This window comes from Saccopteryx bilineata, chromosome 7 (assembly GCF_036850765.1).
Source record: "Saccopteryx bilineata isolate mSacBil1 chromosome 7, mSacBil1_pri_phased_curated, whole genome shotgun sequence".
NCBI lineage: Eukaryota > Metazoa > Chordata > Mammalia > Chiroptera > Emballonuridae > Saccopteryx > Saccopteryx bilineata.
In genome coordinates this window covers 14,036,651-14,063,095 of record NC_089496.1, presented here as the reverse complement: position 1 = coordinate 14,063,095, position 26,445 = coordinate 14,036,651, and the positions used below count along the sequence as shown (strand labels likewise).

General features: G+C 42.8%; 1 protein-coding gene and 1 long non-coding RNA gene across 10 annotated transcripts in view; one reads left to right on the top strand and one right to left on the bottom strand.

Annotated features, from left to right (window-relative positions):
* Positions 1 to 6,586: 6,586 nt before the first annotated feature.
* On the bottom strand, positions 6,587 to 19,896 carry LOC136310857 (uncharacterized). Its single transcript, XR_010726623.1, has 3 exons — positions 19,435 to 19,896; positions 7,661 to 7,756; positions 6,587 to 7,457 (listed from the first exon to the last, which is right to left on the bottom strand). It is a non-coding gene; the product is annotated as an uncharacterized lncRNA (long non-coding RNA).
* Positions 19,897 to 20,702: 806 nt separating this feature from the next.
* NAPEPLD (N-acyl phosphatidylethanolamine phospholipase D) overlaps positions 20,703 to 26,445 on the top strand; it is a 48,149-nt gene continuing 42,406 nt past the window's right edge. For 2 of the 9 annotated variants that reach the window (XM_066240029.1, XM_066240030.1), the window contains exon 1: positions 20,703 to 20,997. In XM_066240029.1, the coding sequence (XP_066096126.1) occupies positions 20,995 to 20,997 (3 nt within the window). In that variant the 5' untranslated portion in view covers positions 20,703 to 20,994. Of the gene's footprint in view, positions 20,998 to 21,022; positions 21,246 to 21,522; positions 21,658 to 26,445 lie in introns of those variants that run through there. The other 7 variants (XM_066240035.1, XM_066240031.1, XM_066240034.1 and 4 more) reach the window with 6 other exon arrangements.

The following is a 26,445-nucleotide window of genomic DNA, read 5'->3' as shown; positions in this document are numbered from 1 at the left end:
TAGTTATTAGAGAAATGCAAATCAAAACTACAATGAGATACCACCTCACTCCTGTTAGATTAGCTATTATCAACAAGACGGGTAATAGCAAATGTTGGAGAGGCTGTGGAGAAAAAGGAACCCTCATTCACTGTTGGTGGGACTGTAAAGTAGTACAACCATTATGGAGGAAAGTATGGTGGTTCCTCAAAAAACTGCAAATAGAACTACCTTATGACCCAGCAATCCCTCTACTGGGTATATACCCCAAAACCTCAGAAACATTGATACGTGAAGACACATGTAGCCCCATGTTCATTGCAGCACTGTTCACAGTGGCCAAGACATGGAAACAACCAAAAAGCCCTTCAATAGAAGACTAGATAAAGAAGATGTGGCACATATACACTATGGAATACTACTCAGCCATAAGAAATGATGACATTAGATCATTTACAGCAAAATGGTGGGATCCTGATAACATTATAAGGAGTGAAATAAGTAAATCAGAAAAAAACAAGAACTACATGATTCCATACATTGGTGGAACATAAAAATGAGACTAAGAGACATGGACAAGAGTGTGGTGGTTACCAAGGGTGGGGGGGGGGAGGACATGGGAGGGAGGGAGGGAGAGAGTTAGGGGGAGGGGGAGGGGCACAGAGAACTAGATAGAGGGTGACGGAGGACAATCTGACTTTGGGCGAGGGGTTTGCAACATAATTTGATGACAAAATAACCTAGACATGTTTTCTTTGAATATATGTACCCTGATTTATTAATGTCATCCCATTACCATTAATAAAAATTTATTTAAAAAAATAAATAAAATAAAATGAATAAATAAAATTAAAAAAAAATTAAAAGAGTCTGACCAGGCGATGGCGCAGTGGATAGAGCATTGGACTGGGATGTTGAAGGACCCATGTTTGAGACCCCGAGGTCGCCAGCTTGAGCATGGGCTCATCTGGCTTGAGAAAAACTCACCAGCTTGGACCCAGGGTCACTGGCTCCAGCAAGGGGTTACTCGGTCTGCTGAAGGCCCGCAGTCAAGGCACGTATGAGAAAGCAATCAATGAACAACTAAGAAGTCGCAACGCACAACAAAAAACTAATGATTGATGCTTCTCATCTGTCTCCATTCCTGTCTGTCTGTCCCTGTCTATCCCTCTGACTCTCTCTCTGTCTCTGTAAAAAAAAAAAAAAAAAAAAAAAAAACTTAAAAAAAAAATTAAAAGAAAAGAATTTCAAGGTAACACAATCAAAGATATTTACAAATCTTTCAGGGTTCCTCTTCCCTCCTTTGCCTAGAAGTATGTTACTCTCAGGATTCCAGGAAGGGGGAGGAACTAAAATCAGTGTAAGGTGGTATGTAAATTCTGACCCCCATTGAAAGAGAAGTTTCTCAGTTAACCTTTATTTTAGATTTAAAACTAGATGATTCATTGTTCTTGCAAGCCAGAAACTTCTACATTCTTCTCTCTCCCCTCCCCAAAGGAAGGACAGCCTGACCTTTCCTCCTAGAATATCAATATTAATATTTTTAGCTTTTTGGTACCTTACTACATATATATTATGAAAAGTGTGATTTAATAGGGTTTCTAGGAGTGTGTAAAGCCAGTAGCCACGGCCACCATCACAGCTGCCTGGCCCATGCAGGTTCGCATTTAATTTGGACAGACGGTAATGAAACAATGCAGCCAAGAACTGATGGACCATTACCTTTTTAATCCTAGCTTTCACCTGGCGGGCTAGAAATACACACAGTGGGAAAACACTTCCCTTTCCATTCAGGGCTCCCAAACCAGTGACTTACCCGAGTTTTCCTAGAATCAAAGGTTTGTACCTCACCAGCCTTATTCACCTCTGTTCCCCATTTCCTTCTCTCTGCACAAACTGGCTTCTCCTTCAGAACTCCACTATCTTGGCTGCTTCTCCTCTCCTTCACATGGCCTTTCTCTGCTCTCCTCTCTAATGCTAATCTCAGGAACCAAGAGAAAGCAAGCTCCTGGTCTGCCCCATTTTATAGTGTAGAAATCAAAACCTTTAATCCAAAATACAAACAAGAACTTCTCTGATACAAAGTCACTTATCTGAGGCATAATGGGATTCCTCATGAGAGTGTACCACCCACATCATGCAATCAGTCAAGGGTGTGGGGAAAAGCTTAGCCTTAAAACTAAGCCTTAGGCCTGACCAGCCGGTGGCACAGTGGATAGAGCGTTGGACTGGGATGCAGAAGACCCAGGTTCGAGACCCCGAGGTCACCAGCTTGAACCCAAGGTCGCTGGCTCCAGCAAGGGGTTACTCGGTCTGCTGAAGGCCCGCGGTCAAGGCACATATGAGAAAGCAATCAATGAACAACTAAGGTGTCGCAACGTGCAATGAAAAACTAATGATTGATGCTTCTCATCTCTCGCCGTTCCTGTCTGTCTGTCCCTGTCTATCCCTCTCTCTGACTCACTCTCTGTCTCTGTAAAAAAAACAAACAAAAAAACCCCAAACAAACAAAAAACTAAGCCTTAGGACCTGACCAGGCAGTGGCACAGTGGATAGAGCGTTGGACTGGGATGCGGAAAACCCAGGTTTGAGACCCCAAGGTCGCCAGCTTGAGCGCGGGCTCATCTGGTTTGAGTAAAGCTCAGCAGCTTGAGCCCAACGTCGCTGGCTCGAGCAAGGTGTTACTTGGTCTGCTGAAGGCCTGTGGTCAAGGCACGTATGAGAAAGCAATCAATGAATAACTAGCAGGGGTCCCCAAACTTTTTACACAGGGGGCCAGTTCACTGTCCCTCAGACCATTGGAGGGCCGCTCCTCTCACTGACCACCAATGAAAGAGGTGCCCCTTCCGGAAGTGCGGGGGGGGGGCGAATAAATGGCCTCAGGGGGCTGCTTGGGGATGCCTGAAGGTGTTGCAAGGCACAACAAAAAACTAATGATTGATGCTTCTCATCTCTCCGTTCCTGTCTGTCTGTCCCTATCTATCCCTCTCTTTGACTCTGGAAAAATAAATAAATAAATAAATAAAACTAAGCCTTAGGCTATAACGACCCTGCCTTCTTACAGCCTGTCCCCCACACCCAATGCAAACTATAAGCGAGCAAACATATATGTCATATTTACAAACTTATTTGACCCACAGTGTGCAAAAATGATAACCTCATTTCCACACAAAGGAGGTGTTTCTGGGTAGGTTTGTCCTTTGTATTAAGAAAATGGAAAATATATCTGGAGCACTCAAGGAGTGAGGGTGGGGGAGTATTTTTTATGCCTAAGAAGGAAAACTGAAGGGAGACAGTTTTTTGAGTTGTTACTCAGAATGGTCTATGACAGAGGTTCTCAACCTGTGGGTCGCGACCCCTGTGTTTTGGTCATTCGACCCCCGCCGGGGTCGCGACCCACAGGTTGAGAACTGCTGGTCTATGAGGACAGAGTTGTTAATGAGCCAGCATAAAATTCTAAAGTTGTAGCCTCTGCCTAGAAGCTTGAGAGGATGCAGAGCTGACAAACTGTGTGGCTGAGCCTGACCTGTGGTGGCGCAGTGGGTAAAGCGTCAACCTGGAAACACTGAGGTTGCCGGTTCAAAATCCTGGTTTGCCTGGTCAAGGCACATATGGGAGTTGATGCTTCCTGCTCCTCCCCCTTCTCTCTCTCTCTCTCTCTCTCTCTCTCCCCCCCCTCTCTAAAATAAAATTTAAAAAAAATTAAAAAAAAAAAAAGAAAAAGAAATCTTAAAGGGCCTGACCTGTGGTGGCGCAGTGGATAAAGCGTCAACCTGGAAATGCTGAGGTCGCCAGTTCGAAACCCTGGGCTTGCCTGGTCAAGGCACATATGGGAGTTGATGCTTCCAGCTCCTCCCCACCTTCTCTCTCTGTCTCTCTCTCCTCTCTCTCTCTCCCTCTCTGTCTCTCCCTTTCTCTCTCCTCTCTAAAATGAATAAATAAAATTAAAAAAAACAACAACAAAAAACTGTGTGGCTGCCTGCCATTTGCCTCAGGTAAGAACTCTAATCAGCAGATTGCTGTGTGAGGTCGCTCATACTGTTAACTCCACTTAGAAACTGACTTGGAAGCAAGGTCAAGAGAGATGCTAAATTGCATGTGCAGTATCTGAGGGTAGCCTTGAATTAAATCATCACACAAATCTGCCTGAATGGTTTTCTCCAGGGCTCTCAATGTCTCGCTGAACCATGCATTTCCTGTCTTCCTGTACAGTACCTTCATCCCTCCCAGCCCCACCCCCACCCAGCCTCAAGTAGGTTCTCAGAGTTCAGGGAAAAACTGTTCATCTGTTTATTCAGCCCACAAACACAATGTGAGTGTGGGCTATGTGCCAAGTACAGAGTAGGTGCCAGAGGTAGAAACATGAATCCGACAGAATTTTGCCCCCATTGATTTTGGGAAACCGAAATGGAAACAAAGAGTTGCTATAACGTTATAGCTGTCCTAGTAGTTCTCGGAAAGCACCAAGGCGGAGATGAGCGCTCTGCTTTGGGAAGAAGAGGGAGCTTCTCAAAGTTGGTGATTCTTGATGTGAGTACTGAGGCTGAGCCAGAGTGCTCAGGAGGCGAAGGCAGGGCAGAAGGTTCCAACAGGAAGAAGCGTGTGCACAAGCTCCATGTGCCTGTGGCTGATCTGTGGGCTGTGGTGGAGAGGGAGGCTGGGGAGGGGCTGTAATCTCAGTAACCTGAATGTGAAATTCAAAGGTAAAATATGTTTTGCAAAATCTCAGAAATATAGAATTGGAAGGGATCTTAGTGATTACTGTATTTCCCCATGTATAAGACACTCCTTAAGTTTAGGGCCCAAAATTTGAAGAAAAAAAAAGTATTATATAAAGTTTTTGAACTCAAGTTTTATTCATCATAAAATTCATGCAACTCCTTATCACTGTCAAAAGTCCCATCCATTAGCTCGTCCTCATGTGTGTCTGATGACGAATCACTGTCTTCATATATTGTCTTGTCCTCAGTTTCATCTATGGCATTTGAAATGCCACAACTACTGTAGACATACCCAGGTTTTAGACCCCAATTTTTTTTTTAAAGGTGCATCTTATACATGGGGAAATATGGTATGTTGATTAACTTCACTAAGGTATAGGGCTGTTAATGACTTGTTCACCACAGAACCAGAAGCAATCTCTGCCAACCCTAGGTCTTCTGCACTTTTCTCAGAAGCCTCCAATTACTACTGCTAGCACCAACCAGGAAAACTGGTCCTATAAAGCCTCAAATAGAGCTCAACCTAGGAGTCACAGAAAGGAGTCTAGATCTATAGTCTTGTGTCCATTCATTAATGCTATGCTAACTTGACAAATATTTTATATATATTGTCATCAGACTTCAAAGACTGCTTGAAAGAGAGTATTTGTTTTCTATTGCTGCTATAACAAATTACCATACTGTTGGGAGCCGATCCACTAGTGCTGGCTAACAAGGTCACAGCAGAAGAAGATCCACAACTGCTGGTTGACAAAGTCACAGCAGAAGAAGACCAATGGCTGCTGGTTAATAAAGTCACCGCAATGAAGACTAACAGCTGCGGGTTGACAAAGTCACCGCAAAGGAAAGGCACAACGATATTTCCCCCTTTAGACCTTTTTGAATTAATCTGGCCTTATATCCCCCCTTTTCTGGGTGTGTGCTATCATTTATGGCACAGGGATAATAGTACTGTACTTTCCCTGTAGATTCATAGTAATTTCTTTGGAAATGAGACAGAGGGTGTGAGTTCCACAGAAAAGCCTGTAAGCCCCTTGAACTGGGCTCATAGACATAAGAGGCTGGCTATGATATCCCTCGTAAAGGGTTAAGTTTGTAGGAGAATTTCTTCTTATTAATCATGTTAGAAAGAATAGATTGCCCTGGCCAGTTGGCTCAGCGGTAGAGCGTCGGCCTAGCGTGCGGAGGACCCGGGTTCGATTCCCGGCCAGGGCACATAGGAGAAGCGCCCATTTGCTTCTCCACCCCTCCACCGCACCTTCCTCTCTGTCTCTCTCTTCCTCTCCCGCAGCCAAGGCTCCATTGGAGCAAAGATGGCCCGGGCGCTGGGGATGGCTCTGTGGCCTCTGCCCCAGGCGCTAGAGTGGCTCTGGTTGCAACATGGCGACGCCCAGGAGGGTCGCAACATGGCGACGCCCAGGATGGGCAGAGCGTCGCCCCCTGGTGGGCAGAGCGTCGCCCCCTGGTGGGCATGCCGGGTGGATCCCGGTCGGGCGCATGCGGGAGTCTGTCTGACTGTCTCTCCCTGTTTCTAGCTTCAGAAAAATGCAAAAAAAAAAAAAAAAAAAAAAGAAAGAAAGAATAGATTGTGACTTATGAATAGGTAGGAAACAGTAACTATACACAGAGCACCTTTCAGCCTTCACTTAATTCATCACTTTTCCTCCCTAGCCTTTTCATGTGGTAGAGTAAAGAAACTTTCCATTCTTCTTACATACCTGACCTGCAGGTGGTGGAACACTCTGAGAAAAGTAAAGTTAGAACTTAATTAGTGTATGAATATAGTAATAAATAAAATTTGACTAGACAATAGTATCCTAGACAAGGTAGAGTTATTAAGCAGTACTGACCTTTTGGAAGTTTGTATCAATATTGTTATTGCTGTTCAAGTTATTGTATAACTGCACTTTGAATGACTTATCACCTGATTTATAGTTTATAGAAATGAATTAACTGTTACCTAGAAAATGTAACCATAGTGAAACAAAAACAATGATTAATCAATGTATTCTGAATATCATGTGATTGTAACTTAGTGTGTGTGCATAAAAGGAAAGCTAGACCAGCAATTGGGAGAGATGCCTGGCAGTAAATGCTAACTGGAGAATAAAGAGAAAGAAAAGAATTCGGCTCTCTCACTCGATTCGTACCGACGCCGTCTCTTCCTGTGGGACCCCTGGATTCCCCCCGGGGCTGGACCCCGGCACCATACACTTGCTCCGTTAAAATAGCACATACTTGTTTTCTTACAGTTCTGGGGGCCTTAAGCTGAAATTGTTTTACTGGGAGGAAGTCAAGGTTGGCAGGACGGTTCCTTCTACAGGCTCCAGGGGAGAATCCATTCCTTGTCTGTTCCAGCTTCTAGAATCTCTGCACATCCTTGGCTGTGACTTCATCACTTCAATCTCTGCTGCTGTTATCATAGTGCCTTTTTTTCTTTGACTTTCTTGCCTCCCTCTCATGAGGACCCTAGTGATGATATTCAAGCTAATCTCTTCTCTTCAAGATCCTTAATTTAGCTTGACCAGGCGGTGGCGCAGTGGATAGAGCATCAAACTGGTACCTGAGGATCCAGGTTCAAATCCCCGAGGTCGCCGGCTTGAGCCCAAAGGTCGCTGGCTTGAAGCCCAAGGTCTCTGGTCTGAGCAAGGCGTCACTCGCTCTGCTGTAGCAATCACTGAACAACTAAGGAGCTGCAATGAAGAACTGATGCTTCTCATCTCTCTCCTGTCTGTCCCTTTCTCTGACTCTCTGTCTCTGTCCAAAAAAAAAAAAAAAAAAAAAAAAAAAAGATCCTTAATTTTATCACATCTGCAAAGTCTCTTTTGCCATGTAATGTAACATTTATAGATTCTGGGTATTAGCAGGTAGATAACTTAAGGGGAAGGGAGGATTCTTCAGTTTACCACAAAGAGCAGTAGTCTCTGTCCTCAAACTGGAAGCGTGCAGATGACACATACCTGTTTGTGGCTGAGGATGTGGGCATTAAAGGGCAGATGAGATTGGCCAGGACAAGCAATGCTCCTCAGTTGCCCAGTCTACGGAGAATTACACACCTGAGAACGTTCCAGGTAGAGCAGATATTAACAATGGCAGACTCATCTTAATCCTCCACTTTTGAAGTTCTCCCCTGTATTTTTGCAGTTATTAATCCATATGGGAAACATGTCTAAGAAGCTAGAATTCCTTTTTACAAATCATAAAAGCAATCAGCATTGCTTACTGAGTTTAACTACTTGGGGCTTAGATTTTACTTTTTACCTCAGTCTTTTAGATTAAGAAAAAAAAGGAAATGAAAACACTAACTTGAAAAGATCATCTCCAACTCCATGTTTATAGCAGCATTATTTAAAATAACCACAACAGCCTGACCTGTGGTGGCAGAGTGGATCAAGCATCGACCTGGAATGCTGGGGTCGCCGGTTCAAAACCCTGGGCTTGCCTGGTCAAGGCACATATGGGAGTTGATGTTTCCTGATCCTCCCTCCCTTCTCTTTCTCTGTGTCTCTCTTCTCTAAAATGAATAAATAAAAATAATTAAAAAAAAATAACCACAAAATAGAGACAACCTATGTCCATCAATGACTGAATGGATAAAGAATGCATTATTATGCATAATTATAATACACACACACACACACACACACACACTGCAATATTATTCAGCTTTAAAAATGAGAAATCTTACCATTTGGTGTAAGATGGATGGACCTTGAGGGCATTATGCTATGTGAAATAAGTTTGCTAGAGAAAGACAAAAATGTATGATCTCACTTATATATGGAATCTTAAAAAAAGAATTGAGGTAGGTGGTCAAAGGTACAACCTTCCAGAAAAACAAAACAAAAAACTATCAGTACTAAAAAAAATTATTTTCACATAATTGAAATACTATATCTGGTTAGTCTGCATTTTCTAGTCTGATAAATGCTAGATGAAATTCAAAGTATGCTCTCACAATTGTGTGTGACATTACCCTGAAGGAGCAAAGGGGTTGAGTTTTATTTATTTCCTTGGATTAGCTGCCTCTTCTAGTTGCTAACACCATCCTTTAATTTGGAGATCTATAATGGTCTGCAAAAATTTTTATTGTGAATACCATAAAACTGCCTCCCATATATATTTGTTTTTAAATTTTAGAATGTGCTACCATACTGGCAAATGTTCATTATGAAACACAAAATCAAAAAGTAGAAAAGATAAGATTTAAAAACATAAACAGAAGTTCTACTATTTTATTTTATACTCACTGGGTTCGGGGCAACCCACTTTATTTATTTATTTATTTATTTATTTATTTATTTATTACAGAGACAGAGAGAGTCAGATAGATAGGGACAGACAGACAGGAATGGAGAGAGATAAGAAGCATCAATCATCAGTTTTTTTGTTGCGACACCTTAGTTGTTCATTGATTGCTTTCTCATATGTGCCTTGACCGCGGGCCTTCAGCAGACCGAGTAACCCCTTGCTCGAGCCAGCGACCTTGGGTCCAAGCTGGTGAGCTTTTTGTTCAAGCCAGATGAGCCTGCGCTCAAGCTGGTGACCCTGGGGTCTCGAACCTGAGTCCTCCGCATCCCAGTCCGATGCTCTATCCACTACGCCACTGCCTGGTCAGGCAGGGGCAACCCACTTTAGAAGTCACTGTTCTAAAGTAATATCAGCTGATTCAATAAGGAATTTCCTTTGGTTATTAATTTTGCTCTTAAAAAGTAGAGGAGGTTTGGAGAACTTTTTCTTAAATATCAATTTCCTTCAGGTAGAACACAATCTTTGCCTCTGAGGACTCGGCTCTATACTTTACCTTTTCTCGCCCATCTCAGATACTAAAAGACTAGGAGAAAAAGTAGGCTAACACAAAGTTATCAAACTTTTTCTTAAATAGTCAGAGAGTAAGTTTTCCAGACTTTTTTGAGTTATATGTCTCTGTCACAAATACTGTCTGTCTTGCTCTTGTAGTGTAAAATTAGTCATAGACAACATGTAAATAAGTGGGTGTACTGTGTCAACAAAACTATATTTATGGACACTGAAATTTGAATTTTATATAGTTTTCAGGTGTCACAAAATATTTTTTATTTTATTTTTCCCCAACCATGTAAAACTGTAAAGGTCATTCTTAGCTTGTGGGCTATATAAAAACAGGTGTCAACCTAAAATGATAAAACTCCTAGAAGAAAGTGGGAAAGCTTCCTGACACTGAACGTGGCAATGACCTTGGCTATGACACCAAAAGCACAGGCAACACAACAAGAATAGACAAATGGGCTTGATTATATCAAGCTTAAAAACTTTGCACATTCAAAGGGCACAATCAACAGAGTGAAAAGACAATTTATGAAATAGAAGAAAATATTTGTAAATCACATATCTGATAAGGGGTTAATATCTAGAATACATAAAGAATCCTACAACTCAACAAAAAATCAAATACTCAATTAAAGAAGGGTAAAGGATTTGAATAGACATTTCTACCAAGTTTGTATACAAATGGCCAACAAGTATTAGGAAAGATGTTCAACATGCCTAACCATCAGAGAAATGCAAATATAAACCACAATGACTTACCACCTCGCAACCATTAGGATGGCTACCGTCCAGAAAAACCCCCCCAAAACAACAAAAAAACCGAAATCCTGGAAATACCGGTAACAGGTATTGGCAAGGATGTGGAGAAATCTGAACCCTGTGCATTGTCAGTAGGACTGTAAAATGATGCAGCCACTATGGAAACAGTATGGAAGATCCTCAAAAAATTAAAGTATAATTTATATATAATCCAGAAATCTCACTTCTGGGTATACATCCAAAAGATCTGAAAGCAGGATTTCAAAGCGATATCTGGACACCCACGTTCATAGCAGCCCTATTCACATTAGCTTAGAGGTAGAAGTAACTCATGTGTTCACAAATGGCTGACTGGATAAATAAAATGTGGTATATACACACTATGAAATGTTATTCAGCCTTAAAAAAAGGAAGGAAATCCTGTCACATGCTACAACATGGATAAACCTTGAGGACATAATGCTAAGTAAACTAAGCCAGTCACAAAAAATACTGGATTATTCACTCCACTTATATGAGGTATTTAAATAGTCAAATCCACACAAACAATAGAATGGCGGTTACTAAAGACTTGGGGGAGGGGGAAAGGGGAGTGTTGTTGAATGGGTAGAGTCTCAGGTTTCCAAAATGAAAAAGTGCTGGCGATCTGTTTCCTGACAATGTGAATATACTTACTACTGAAATATACACTGAAAAATGGTTAAGATGGTAAATTTTATGGTTTTTACCTCAATTTTAAAAAGGCATCTCTATAATATGAATGTTGAGGACTTTGTATTATTCTATAAGATAGTTTGAATCAAAAAAACAAAACAAAAAATTAGGTGGCAGGCCAGATTTGGTCCTCAGACCAAATTTTGCTGACCCTTGGCCTAACACAATCCAACTACCCCTACAATCAGCACCCTGCCTTCATATATACTTCCCTAAAACCTTTTCAGTAGTCTCCACATGTTCCAACTGCAAGTGAGCACAGAACTGAAGAGTCATTTTGGAGGGTTGGGGTGAGGGGCTTGGAGGCGAAAGGGGTACTTTCCAAAGTCAAAGAGATAGTAGAGAATGGCAGGGCGCTGACTACAACTTATCTTCCCAAGACTCGTCCTGTTGCTACTTGGAGTTATCTATGAATTTCTTTCTCTCTCTCTCTCTCTTTCTCTCTCTCGATTTCTTTCTCTCTCTCTCTCTCTTTCTAGAGGCAGGGAGAGACAGGAACATCAAGCTGCTCTTGTATGTGCCCTGACTGACTGGGGAATTGAATCTGCAACCTACACACTCTGGGCTGATACTCCAACAGAGCTATCAGGTCAGGGTTTCTTTTTGTTGTTGTTTTTTTGTTTTTATTTTTCTGAAGCGAGAAGCGGGGAGGCAGAGAGACAGAATCCGCATGCGCCTGACCAGGATCCACCTGGCAAGACCATCAGGGGGAGATGCTCTGCCCATCTGGGGCATTGCTCTGCTGCAACTGGAGCCATTCTAGTGCCTGAGGCTGAAGCCATAGAGCCATCCCCAGCGCCTGGGCCAACTTTGCTCCAATGGAGCCTTGGCTGTGGGAGGGGAAGAGAGATACAGAGCAAAAGTAGAGGGGGAAGGGTGGAGAAACAGATGGGCACTTCTCCTGTGTGCCCTGGCCAGGAATCGAACCCGGGACTTCCACATGCTGGGCCAATGCTCTACTGCTGAGCCAAGTGGCTAGGGCTTTTTTTTTTTTTTGAGACAGAGGGAGGAGGAAGAGATGGGAGGGGGGAAGGAAAGCAATCATTTGTTCTTCCACTTAGTCATACATTCATTGGTTGTTTCCCATGCATGCCCTGACTGGGGACTGAACCTGCAACCTTGTCATTTTAGGACGATTCTCTTAACCAACTCAGTTAACCAGCCAGGGCCATATAGATGCTTTCTTTCTTTCTTACTTTCTTTCTTTTTTTCTTTTTTTTGACAGAGACAGAAAGAGCGTCAGAGAGAGAGACAGATAGGGGCAGACAGACTGGAAGGGAGAGAAATGAGAAGCATCAATTCTTCAGTTTGGCACCTTAGTTGTTCACTGATTGCTTTCTCATATGTGCCTTGACCTGGGGGGCTACAGCAGAGTGAGTGACCCCTTGCTCAAGCCAGTGATCCTAGGCTCAAGCCAGTGACCATGAAGTCATAATTCCACACTCAAGCTGGTAAACCTGCACTCAAGCTGGTGACCTCGAGGTTTTGAACCTGGGTCCTCCATGTCCCAGTCCAGTGCTTTATCCACTGCACCACTGCCTGGTCAGGTGTATATGGATTCTTAATGATCAGAAAAACAACCTTTGATTAAACTGGAAGTGAACACAGTATTTAACTGAATTCCACAGATGCTGCTGTAAATACAAATTGAATGAGAGTCCTCTACTAACAGTTCATGTAGTCCTTTAGTTCTTTGTCCTTTTAGGCCTTGAAGGACAGCACTGATTACAAAACTCACTTTAAAGATAAGAGCTATTATACTAAAACTGTTTTTTGTTTTATTTTGTTTAGATTTTATTAATTGATTTTAGAGAGAGAGAGGAGGGAGGGAGAGAGAGAGAAACAGAGAAAGATGAGGCATAGAGTGGGAAGTAGCAACTCAAAGTAGTTGCTTCGTATATGTGCCTTGACCAGGCAAGCACAGAGTTTTGAAACAGTGACCTCAGCATCCTGGGCTGATGCCTTATCCACTGTGCCACCACAGGTCAGGCTAAAATTGTTCTAACTGTGGTTCCCTAGGAGTTTAAGTAGCACCTAATATTTCGTGAAGTATGAAAATAACCTTACTTAATTCTAGTCTCCAGAAAAAAGTTACATTGGCATCATTATTTGTAGATGATATGATACTATAGAGAACCCTAAAGATTCTACCAAAAAGAAACTACTAAAACTGATGAATGAATTTAGTAACATAGCAGGATACAAAATACATATTCAGTAATCAGTCACATTTTTACACACCAATAATAAACTATCAGAAAGGAAAACTAAGTAAATAATCCTATTCACAATTACTTAAAAATGAAATACCTAGGATAAGTTTAATCAGGGATATAAAAGACCTGTACTCTGAAAATTATAAGACACTGAAGAAAGAAATTGAAGAAGTAACAAATTAGTGGGAGTATATACCATGTTCATGGATAAGAAGAATTAACATCATTAAAATGTTCATACTACTCAAAGCAATCTATAAAGTCAATGCAATTCCTATCAAGATACCAATGGCATTTTTACAGAACTAGACAAATATTCCAAAATTTATATTGGAAACACAAAAGACCCAAAATAGCAACAGCAGTTTTGAGAATGAAGAATAAAGTTAAAAGAATCACACCTCCTGGCCCTGGCCAGTTGGCTCAGCGGTAGAGCGTCGGCCTGGCGTGTGGGGGACCCGGGTTTGATTCCCGGCCAGGGCACACAGGAGAAGCGCCCATTTGCTTCTCCACTCCCCTCCTCCTTCCTCTCTGTCTCTCCCTTCCCCTCCCGCAGCCAAGGCTCCATTGGAGCAAAGATGGCCCGGGCGCTGGGGATGGCTCCTTGGCCTCTGCCCCAGGCGCTAGAGTGGCTCTGGTCACGGCAGAGCATCGCCCCCTGGTGGGCAGAGCATCGCCCCTAGTGGGCGTGCCGGGTGGATCCTGGTCGGGCGCATGCGGGAGTCTGTCTGACTGTCTCTCCCCGTTTCCAGCTTCAGGAAAAAAAAAGAAAAAAAAAAGAATCACACCTCCTGCCACACCAGGCGGTGGCACAGCGAATAGAGCATCGGACTGGGACCTGGAGCACCCAGGTTTGAAACCACAATGTCACCAGCTTGAGCGCAGGCTCATCCAGTTTGAGTAGGGGGTCACTGGCTTGAGTGTGGGATCACAGACTTGACCCCATGGTCTCTGGGTTGAGCCTAAAGGTTTCTGGCTTGAAGCCCAAAGTTGCTGGCTTGAGCCCAAGGCCATTGGCTTAAGCAAGGGGTCACTTGCTCTGCTGTTGCCCTCCCCCCCACCCTATCAAGGCATATACGAGAAAGCAATCATTGAACAACTAAGGTGCCACAACAAAGAATTGATGCTTCTCATCTCTCTCCCTTCCTGTCTGTCTGTCACTATCTGTCCCTCTCTCTGACTCTCTCTGTTTCTGTAAAAAAAAAAAAAAAAGGGAATCACACCTCCTGGTATCAAACTGTAATAATAAAAACAGCATAGCATAGTACTGGCATAAAAACAGACAGATAAATGGAATTGAATAGACAGCCCAGAAATAAACTCACGCTGTTAGTCAATTAATATTTGACAAAGGAAGCAAAAACATACAATGGGGTAAAAAAATCTATTCAATAAACGGTGTTGAAATACTGAACAGATATGTGCAAAAAAATGAAACTACATAACCTTTTTATATTATACACAGAAATAAACTTAGCCTGACCAAGTGGTGGCGCAGTGGATGGAGTGTCGGACTGGGATGCGGAAGGACCCAGGTTCGAGACCCCGAGGTCGCCAGCTTGAGCGCGGGCTCATCTGGCTTGAGCAAAGAGCTCACCAGCTTAGACCCAAGGTCGCTGGCTCCAACAGGGGGTTACTCGGTCTGCTGAAGGCCCGCAGTCAAGGCACATGTGAGAAAGCAATCAATGAACAACTAAGAAGTCGCAACACGCAACGAGAAACTGATGATTGATGCTTCTCATCTCTCTCCGTTCCTGTCTGTCTGTCCCTGTCTATCTCTGCCTCTGTAAAAAAAAAAAAAAAAAAAAAAAAATTATAAAAAAAAGAAATAAATTTAAAATGAATTAAAGACTTAAATGTCAGACTCAAAACCATAAAAATTCTAGAAGAAAATATAGACATTAAAATTTCAAGACATGTCAGCAATATTTTTTCTAATATATCTTCTTGGGCAAGGGAAATAAAGAAAAGAATGAACAAATGGGAGTACCTCAAAGAAAAAAGCTTTTGCATAGCAAAGAAAACCATCAACAAAATGAAGACAGCCTATTGCAGGGGAGAACAAATTCTCTGGTACATCTGGTAAGGGATTAATACCCAAAATTTAAAAAGAACTCATAAAGCTCAACACCAAAAACAACCCCCACAAAAAACAATCCAATTAAAAAATTGATCTAAGGACCTGAATAGACACTTCTCCAAAGAGGACATACAGATGGCCAACAGACATATGGAAGATGCTAAACATCACTATCATCAGAGAAATGCAAATTAAACCACAATAAGATATCACCTCACACCTATCAGAATGGCTATCACCAATAAATCAACAAACAAGTTTTGGTGAGGATGTGGAGAAAAGGAAACCCTTGTGCACTGCTGGTGGGAATGCAGACTGGTGCAGCCACTGTGGAAAGCAGTATGGAAATTCCTCAAAAAATTAAAAATGGAACTTCATTATGACCCATTAATTCCACTTTTGGAAATTTATTTAAAGAAACTTGAAACCCTAATTCAAAAGAATATATGCACCCGTTTATTGCAATGTTATTTACAATAGCTGAGATTTGGAAGTAGCCCAAATGTCCATCAGTAGATGAATGAATAAAAGAAAGCTGTGGTACATTTATACAGTGGAATACCACTTGGTCATAAAAAAGCAGGAAATAAGGGAGGGGGTAGGGGGAGGGGAGGGGCACAAAGAAAACCAGATAGAAGGTGACGGAAGACAATTTGAGTTTGGGTGATGGGTATGCCACATAATCAAATGTCAAAATAACCTGGAGATGTTTTCTCTGAACCTATGTACCTTGATTGATTAATGTCACTCCATTAAAACTAATTAAAAAAAATTTTTTTAAAAAAAAAGCAGGAAATCTTACCCTCTGTGACAGCATGGATGGATCTGGAGAGCATTATTCTAAGTGAAGTAAGACTGTCAGAGAAAGACAAATACCATACAGTCTCACTCGTATATGGAATCTACTGAACAAAATGGACAAGCAAAATAGATACAGACTCCCAGATAGAAAGCAGACTGACCGATATTGGGGGGTAGGACGGGGTGGGGGGATGGAAGGATTTAGCAAAAAAAGAAAAAAGGAAAACTCATGAACATGTACAACACTGTGATGGTTGTCAGTGGGAGGTGGGGGATGGGGGAAGGGTATGGGGGAATAAATGGTGATAAATAGAGATTTGATTTGGGGTGATGAACACACAATACAGTGTGCAGATGATGTGTTATATAATTGTGCACCTGAAACCTGTATAATTTTGTTCACCGATGTCACCCCAATAAATTCAGTAAAAAAGGAAAAATAAAAAGAGAGCTATTATGCTAAAACTGTTTTTTTTTTCTTTCTCTCTCTCTCTCTTTTTTTTAATATTTTTCTGAAGCTGGAAACGGGGAGAGACAGTCAGACAGACTCCCGCATGCGCCCGACTGGGATCCACCTGGCAGGCCCACCAGGGGCGATGGTCTGCCCACCAGGGGGCGTCGCTCTGCCGCGACCAGAGCCACTCCAGCGCCTGGGGCAGAGGCCAAGGAGCCATCCCCAGCGCCATCTTTGCTCCAATGGAGCCTTGGCTGCGGGAGGGGAAGACAGAGACAGAGAGGAAGGAGGGGGGGGGAGATGGAGAAGCAAATGGGTGCTTCTCCTATGTGCCCTGGCCAGGAATTGAACCCGGGTCCCCCGTACGCCAGACCGATGCTCTACCGCTGAGCCAACCGGCCAGGGCCGCTAAAACTGTTTTAACTGTGGTTTCCCAGAAGGAGTTAAAATATCACCTAGTATTACTGAAGTATGAAAGTAAACTTATTTAATTCTAGTCGCCATAAAAAAATTACATTGGCCACCAGTCACTTTTAAGAAATTGTGTAAATTTGCACCCCTTCTTTACAACATTAATACTTTAAAATTAGGTAACAACTTAAAAGACAAATAGTTACTATTTTCTGCTGAGTTTCTAACTTCCTAGGGGGTGCATAATAGGAAGGACAAATAAAAACCAGTTCAGCAGGTCAGGATCTAAAATTAAGCCATGAGTAAAATGCAAAGGTGCAATGTTCATTTTATTCTGCTCTGTGAAACAGGGCAAGCTAGAGGTTTTGCCTGGAATGATAGAAGCAGTTTCTTCTTGTTGTCTAGAAAAAAACCCAATCACTAAACTGTGGAAGTCAGGTTGAACAGATTCCAACACAATCCATGAAGTTTATGTATTAGTAGTTAAGAAAGCATAAATATTACTACATATATATATATTTTTAGAAAGTGATTTTTAAAAAAATTATTTATTTATTCATTTTTAGAGAGGAGAGGGAGAGACAGAGAGAGAAGAGACAGAGAGAGGGGGGGAGGAGCTGGAAGCATCAACTCCCAAATGTGCCTTGACCAGGCAAGCCCAGGGTTTTGAACCGGCAAACTCAGCATTTCCAGGTCGACGCTTTACCCACTGCGCCACCACAGGCCAGGCAATATAACTACATATTTAATACAATTTCTACTATAATCTCAATGTGGTGTTAAAAGACTACTCCTAAACTTTCCTGCTATATAGAGATGTTTATCTAAAGCACTTGCTCTTTTCTTTTCTTTAATGTTTATTTTATTGATTTTAGAGAGAGGAAGGGAGAGAGAGTGAAAGACAGGAACATCCTTCTGTTCTATATGTGCCCTGACCCGAGATTGAACTGGCAACCTCTGTGCTTCAGGAAGATGCACTAACCAATCGAGCTACCCAAGTAGGATGTAAAGCATCTGCTTTTAATGAAAAATACTCTGTGAACATGTGTCTATTCACACATCATTCTGTTGAGTATGATATGTAAAGAAAATAGATCTAGCCTGACCAGGCAGTGGTGCAGTGGATAGAGCGTCTGACTAGGAGGCAGAAGACCCAGGTTTGAAACCCTGAGGTCGCCAGCTTGCGTGCGGGCTCATCTGGTTTGAGCACAGGGTCACCAGCTTGAGCCCAAGGTCACTCGGTCTGGTTTGGCCCCCGGGTAAAGGCACATATGAGAAAGCACTCATTGAGAAACCGGGGTGCTGCAATGAAGAATTGATGCTTCTCATCTCTCTCCCTTTCTGTCTGTCTGCCCCTCTATCTGTTACAAAAAAAAAAAAGAAAAAAAAGAAAAAAAAAGAAAATAGATCTAGCCTGACCAGACAGTGGCGCAGTGGATAGAGTCAGCCTAGGACGCTGAGGACCCAGGTTCAAAACCCAAGATTGCCGGCTTGAATGCAGGGTCACTGACTTGAACATGGGATCATAGACATGACCTCATGGTTGCCTGTTGGAATAAAAAGGTCGCTGGCTCGAGCAAGGGGTCACTGGCTTGGCTGGAACCACCCCCCAATTGCTGGTCAAGGCACATGTGAGAAAGCAATCAATGAACAACTAAGGTGCTGCAACGAAGAATTGATGCTTATCATCTCTCTCCCTTCCTGTCCCTCTCAAAAATAAATAAATACATTCTCTAAAAAAACCCCAGATCTAGTGAACCTTTCAAATTGCATTTTTTTTTTTTTTTTTTTGTGACAGAGAGAGAGAGTCAGAGAGAGGGACAGATAAGCAAGAAGGTCAAGAGATGAGAAGAATCAATTCTTCGTTGTGGCTTCTTTTTAGTTGTTGATTGATTTCTCTTATGTGCCTTGACCGGGGGTCTACAGCAGAGCAAGTGACCTCTTGCTCAAGCCAGTTACCTTGGCTTCAAGCCAGTGAGCATGGGGTCATGTCTACGATCCCATCCTCAAGCCAGTGAATGCACACTCAAGCTGGGCGAATTCTGGTTTCGAATCTGGGTCCTCTGAGTCCCAGTCCGATGCTCTATCCACAGCGCCACTGCCTGGTCAGGTTCAAATTGCTTCTTAAACATAATAAGCAAATGCATTAATGACCACAGACAGTATCTTGGTTAAAACCAAACCAAACACCTGCTGGCCATAAAAGACACTCTTGGGACAATTATATAAACTTGAATGTACTAAACATTAAATGGTATCAGGAAATTGTTTTCTTAGGTGTGATAAAAGTATTGTGATGATTCTGAAGCAAATGAGATTCTTACGAGAGGCAGGCTGAAATATTTAGAGGTAGAGTACTTAGATGTCTGGAACTTATTCAAATGTTATACAAAAAAGCATACATACTTTTGAAAATTTTCATAATAAAGAATTGGGGTGAGGGGAACAAAGGGTATCGTTTTAAAGTTTCTTAGCCAAGTCCCATCATACCTGTAGCGCTGTTTTGTTTGCTGTTGCTGCATTTCGGGTACCATTCCACAAGTGCAGTCTCTGCCCCACCCAGGCGCAAGCAGTTCTTAATCATGCTTGTCCAAGAGATTGAGCAACAACTGCAAGCTAGCCTACGGGGAAAAGTTCAGCATAATCATTTTACATCCCCACAGTATTACACAGTCACGTTCACTTTCAAATTGCAAATTAGTTCGGTTTGCCTTCTCCAGCGGTTATATCTTCATTTGAGCACCTGAATTTCTTTTCATTTTGCTAACAGACCTGCGCTCCACACAGACGGTATTCCTTTCCGGCTCCTGCCGCTCCCCAGATGGCTTTATAGAGGAATATTTTTGCCCAGCCACCCGTCATTGAATCCTATTTCAGTTGGTCCATAGTTAATTTCTTTCTCTCCCATTGATTTGAAAATGAGAGAGGGAAAGAGGAAGGGGCAAGGGAGGGAGAGAGAAGAACCCACTCGGTCCACTTGGTTCTGCACACGTTGGTTCTCCTAACACCCTGACTGCGATGAACCCCCGACCTAGGCGCCCCCAGACGATGCTCTATCCACTGAGCGACCTGGAAGGGGCCTCATACTTAAACAGCTGTCACCCTGCAGTCAAAAAGATAAAATCTGGAGAGACCCAGAATTATAACTTTATGCTTTTATCATTATCCTGAAAAAAAAATTTTTTTTAAACAGAGAGAGGGATAGATAGGGACAGACAGGAATGGAGAGAGATGAGAAGCATCAATCATCAGTTTTTTTCGTTGTGACACCTTAGTTCAGATTGCTTTCTCATATGTGCCTTGACCTCAGGCCTTCAGCAGATCCAGTAACCCCCTGCTTGAGCCAGCGACCTTGGGTCCAAGCTGGTGAGCTTTGCTCAAAGAAGATGGACCCCCCCCCCCCGGGGGTGGGGGGCTCAAGCTGGCGACCTCGGGGGTCTCGAACCCGGGTCCTCCACATCCCAGTGTGGCCACGCTCTATCCACTGCGCCACCGCCTGGTCAGGCTATCCTGAAAATTTTTTTAAAGAAAATTTTGATGAGAACCATGTGTATCAAAAGGCTAGGACATCATTTTAAAAGTTAATGAGCACACTGACAAGGCAGTGCTGCCATTAACATTCAATATCTACTGTAAACTTCAAGTTACAGTTTAATCTCCTCGCTACCCGGTTGCTACCAGGTGCTTGTCTACTAGGAGCGCCGGAGGGTCCGGCACAGGCTGTTTCAGGGCACGGGGCCAGGGAGGTGCCCGTGCCAACCGAGCCGGCTTTGGGGGCGGGTGACCGGGTCGGACTTCAGGGCTCCCGCGGGTGTGCGCGAGCTGCGGGGGGGTCGGAGTGGGCTAAGCGCACGCCCCGCGGCACCTCCGCAACCAAGATGGCCTCGGCGTCGGGGTCCGCGGGGACGGCCATCTTGGGGAGGGCTGGAGCGGCGGCCAGACGCGGCCAAGGGCTGCCAGGTACGAAGGTCACAATGACGGAGTGATCAGAAGACGCGGAGTGAGCTCAGCCGGAGGCCTGGGTCCCGCGGAGCCCGGCACGCTTCGAGAATGGTGAGGCGGAGAGCGCTAAGGCGCTGCCTGCAGCTGCTGGCGCCCTCAGAGGAGCCGGCGCGCCGGGTCCGGGGGCGGAGGAGCCCCTGCTGGCACGGCGCGGAGGAGCCGCGGGGCTGGGGGCGGAGGAGCCCCTGCTGGCACGGCGCGGAGGAGCCGCGGGGCCGGGGGCGGAGGAGCCCCTGCTGGCACGGCGCGGAGGAGCCGCGGGGCCGGTCGAGCCACAGCGGCCCGCCCCCCGGCGCTCGGTGAGCCCGCGCCCTCACTGCGCCCCCAGCGCCGAGCCAGCGCGCCCTCCGGGGTCTCGCGCGAGCTGTTTTCCCCGCCCGCCGCTCGCTGTGGCGGCTCTGCTGCTTTTTCGTCGGTCTCCAGGGGGGACCCGGCCGGCCTGGGCCGCGCGGAATCCCGTCTGAGTGCGCGGGCTGTGCGTGGGATTCCGGCCCGAGCCCTGCCTCCTGCTGGAAGCTGCGCTGTGAGCGGCGGGGCTTCGTGTGCTTCCCGCACCTCGCAAGCTGCGGAGCCCGCGTCCGGAGCTGCCTGGGCGAACAGCCACATTGTTATTGGGAGACGAACCGCTCTGGGATTTTAGATCCCATCTTTGCAAATCATAGGTTGCACCTTCACTCACCGGAATTCTCGTGAGCGGATCGTCTTTTGGTTGTATGTAAATGAATGGGTTTCTTAGAACAACTTATTTCTTCTTCATCTGTAGTATTTATCTTCCAAAAATCCACTCCAACAGGTCTCTCCTCTTTTATCTTGAAAGTTAACCAGAGAATGGAAATGAGCAAAAGAATGGAGCACAGTGGGGCGGGGTGGTGGAAGCCGGTGCTCTGTTCAGTTTTCTGTACTGTGGCCGCTGGTTTGCTACATTGGGTGTTCCTGCAAGCTTTTCAGAACAGCTGTTCTGATAGGTGCCCCCCCCCGTTAACCGGAACTCGCTAGGGTTCTGGTTCGTGATATATATACGCTTCCACGGGCTCGACAGTCGGATGCAACACATCTCAGTGGAACGTGGGAAATAGGTATTAAGGGAGTGTGAAAGGTTAAGCTTTAAAACGTCGTTCAGTTCTTGTACTTACTGCAGGTTATTCTGTAGGTTATAATGTGACTCACTTGGTTTATTTTGGCTTAATATGAAGTGCATTGAGGAAGTTATTCCTGATCTAAAGCTCTTTGAAAAATAAGGCTAATTTCCATGTTTGTTAAAAATGGATATCTAGCAGTTCCATTTCTATTTTCAGTTACATTGGTTTTGATTTCGCCTCAGACATCGACATCTTTTAGAAAGAAGTTATTTAATCTTTAAAAAAGAAAAGATTACCTATATCCCACAATAGTCTAATTTTGTTGCAATATCGGGCCTATTAGAGAAAATTTAGGGCAAATGTACTTGTTTAAAATAAGAATTTAAGAGAGAGATTGGCTTAAAACTGTTTTAAGCAAATTCAAATATAGTCACAATTTTCAAAGGTTTTATTTTATTACATTTGTAGGCTTTCCTGCTGCAAGAATTTTGATGTCTCCAAGAGATGAAAATACTTAGTGTATTCCTCATACCTTTATTTCCACTGACAATTTCAAATAATATTGTATAAATTTAAAATTAGTCCAGTTATAATGTGTGAAGGACATTTTAATATTTGCATTCCATCATAGGGTTTTGGTTGTACTTTTCTTGATACAGTCATCCTCATGTATGAAAAGTTACTTGGGGTATTTGTGAATTTGGAAAACTGAAGGTATATTTAAGAACATTTTGTCTATGTTTAGGGAGGTACCATTTGCATTTAATTTTGTTATTTCATTCTGCTTTTTCTTCGTAGTGGTAGATAGCTGTGGATAATAGTTTTTTTTATTTCGCTTATTTTATGTAAATCAGAATATGGCTGAAGCTGGAGGGCTGTGTTGATCTGGGCATTTTAGATTTAAATGCATACAAGTAAAAACTGTTTTCATTGAAGAATTGGGGAAATGAACTGGCACGTGCACGTAGTTAATGGTGAATGGGCACCTTTATCCTGAAGGTCTGTGAGGACGTATAAGATTGGCATTAAAAGAATCATCTGTGTGATTTCCAGCATAAGGTTCAAGTAATATAGCACTGTAAGTGCTATAATACTAAAGAGTTCTACCTATCTGTAATTTATAGTGCTTTACTTGATTAGTCATTTTAATTTAATAACTACTCATTGTGTATTCAAATATTTTATTAATAGGCTTTTGTGATATTTTATATGAACTCCCATATCCTTAGGAGGCAGTTTTATTATCTCCACGGTACAGGCTTTTGCTAACTCATCTGATTAAGTATTATAACTTGATAATTTACAAAACTTTTTTTTTTTTTTTAATAAATTTTTATTAATGGTAATGGGATGACATTAATAAATCAGGGTACATATATTCAAAGAAAACATGTCTAGGTTATTTTGTCATCAAATTATGTTGCAAACCCCTCGCCCAAAGTCAGATTGTCCTCCGCCACCCTCTATCTAGTTCTCTGTGCCCCTCCCCCTCCCCCTAACTCTCTCCCTCCCTCCCTCCCATGTCCTCCCTCCCCCCCCACCCTTGGTAACCACCACACTCTTGTCCATGTCTCTTAGTCTCATTTTTATGTTCCACCAATGTATGGAATCATGTAGTTCTTGTTTTTTTCTGATTTACTTATTTCACTCCTTATAATGTTATCAAGATCCCACCATTTTGCTGTAAATGATCTGATGTCATCATTTCTTATGGCTGAGTAGTATTCCATAGTGTATATGTTTCACATTTTCTTTATCCAGTCTTCTATTGAAGGGCTTTTTGGTTGTTTCCATGTCTTGGCCACTGTGAACAGTGCTGCAATGAACATGGGGCTACATGTGTCTTCACGTATCAATGTTTCTGAGGTTTTGGGGTATATACCCAGTAGAGGGATTGCTGGGTCATAAGGTAGTTCTATTTGCAGTTTTTTGAGGAACCACCATACTTTCCTTCATAATGGTTGTACTACTTTACAGTCCCACCAACAGTGAATGAGGGTTCCTTTTTCTCCACAGCCTCTCCAACATTTGCTATTACCCGTCTTGTTGATAATAGCTAATCTAACAGGAGTGAGGTGGTATCTCATTGTAGTTTTGATTTGCATTTCTCTAATAACTAATGAAGCTGAGCATCTTTTCATATATCTGTTGGCCATTTGTATCTCTTCCTGGGAGAAGTGTCTGTTCATGTCCTCTTCCCATTTTTTTATTGGATTGTTTGTTTGTTTGTTGTTGAGTTTTATGAGTTCTTTGTAAATTTTGGATATTAGGCCCTTATCTGAGCTGTTGTTTGAAAATATCAGTTCCCATATAGTTGGCTGTCTGTTTATTTTGATGTCAGTTTCTCTTGCTGAGCAAAAACTTTTAATTCTGATGTAGTCCCATTCATTTATCTTTGCCTTCACTTCTCTTGCCATTGGAGTCAAGTTCATAAAATGTTCTTTAAAACCCAGGTCCATGATTTTAGTACCTATGTCTTCTTCTATGTACTTTATTGTTTCAGGTCTTATATTTAGGTCTTTGATCCATTTTGAATTAATTTTAGTACACGGGGACAGGCTGTAGTCGAGTTTCATTCTTTTGCATGTGGCTTTCCAGTTTTCCCAACACCTTTGTTGAAGAGGCTTTCTTTTCTCCATTGTGTGTTGTTGGCCCCTTTATCAAAGATTATTTGACCATATATATGTGGTTTTATTTCTGGGCTTTCTATTCTGTTCCATTGGTCTGAGTGTCTATTTTTCTGCCAATACCATGCTGTTTTGATTATCGTGGCCCTATAATATAGTTTAAAGTCAGGTATTGTAATGCCCCCAGCTTCATTCTTTTTCCTTAGGATTGTTTTGGCTATTCGGGGTTTTTTATAGTTCCATATTACAAAACTTTTAAAAAAATTATTTGTTGAGACTGAGCAGGCAGTGATGCAGTGGATAGAGTGTTGAGGACCCAGGTTTGAAACCCCGAGGTCACTGGCTTGAGCACAGGCTCACCGGCTTGAACACAGGGTCACTGGTTTGAACATGGGATCATAGACATGACCTCATGGTCGCTGGCTACATGACCTCATGGTCGCTGGCTTGAGCTCAAGGTCACTGACTTGAGCAAGGGGTCACTTGCTCTGCTGTAGCCCCCCCTCATCAAGGCACATATGAGAAAGCAATCAATGAACAACTTAAGGTGCTGTAAAGAAGAGTTGATGCTTCTCATCTCTCTCCCTTCCTGTCTGTCCCTTCTCTCTCTCTGTCTCTCTTGCCAAAAAAAAAAAAAAAAAAAAAAATTGATGAGTTTAGAGAGAGAAGAAGAGGGGAAGACAGAGAGAGACTTCGATTTATTATTCTACTTATTTATGCATTCATTGATTGATTCTTGTATGTGCCCTGATCAGGGATTGAACCCACAACCTGGTAATATCAGGACAACGCTTGAACCAACTGAACTACAAGGCTGTGGTTCAAAGTTCTTTCTAGTATTTTTAAATATAATTATTTTTAGTTTGATTTTATAGACATACAAAATGTGAGATTATTAACCCTATCCCACAGATGAGGAAAACAGGAAACAGAGCCTGGGAGATCTCAGTGATTTGTGCCAGGTCCCTTAGCACAGCATCCCTGACCTTTCACCAGATATGTACACTGCTGCCTCTTCTTAAAAAAGGTACAATGCAGCCAAGGTAGAATGGTATGGATCAGCAAGCCTTGGTCTGTGTCACAGTCCTAGAGAGCACCCTGGAACCAGTTATAAATGGTCAGTACCATTGGTTATGGCACAGGGCGGACAGGTAGATGGATGAGCGGAAATTCAAAAGCTTGATTGAAAAACAGCTCACTATGCACCTGCTACCTAAAACAATCTATCTTTCTGCTTGAAGGCAGCAAATTTTTGTGTTTATCTAATTTGGGGTCCTTCCCAGATGAAGTAAAGAACACTAACATACTGATTGAACAGTAAATGTCTACAGACTTCTATGCCCTTTTGTAATCTCATTCAGTGATAAGAATAGAGTTGTCAGAATAAACACCAAACTTTGTCATTGTTACTGGCCCTCTACAAGGCCTTGTTTTGCTTACAAGACTCAATGCTAGGACCACTGGACAACAGTAATAATTTGTTATGAAACTTGTTTTCTGGATTTTGACGGTCTTTCAGACTACAGAGATGTTTGTTGTCTTTTCAAGTTACTGTCATTTCTTTGGCTTGTTTAGAGAATTCGTGAAAACAAATATATATTCAGAATATTGCAGTTTTATGGCTGAAGTAACTAATAACAGCTTAAAGAATTTGTGGACTCAAAGCCTTTTTTTTTTAAACTTGAGGCTATTTTATCTGTTTATGAAATGTGTCATTTATCTTTTAATGCTGACCATATAGGCCTTTGGTTCTGAGTGTCTTTAAGCATATTTAAGATGAGAGCTTGGCTAAT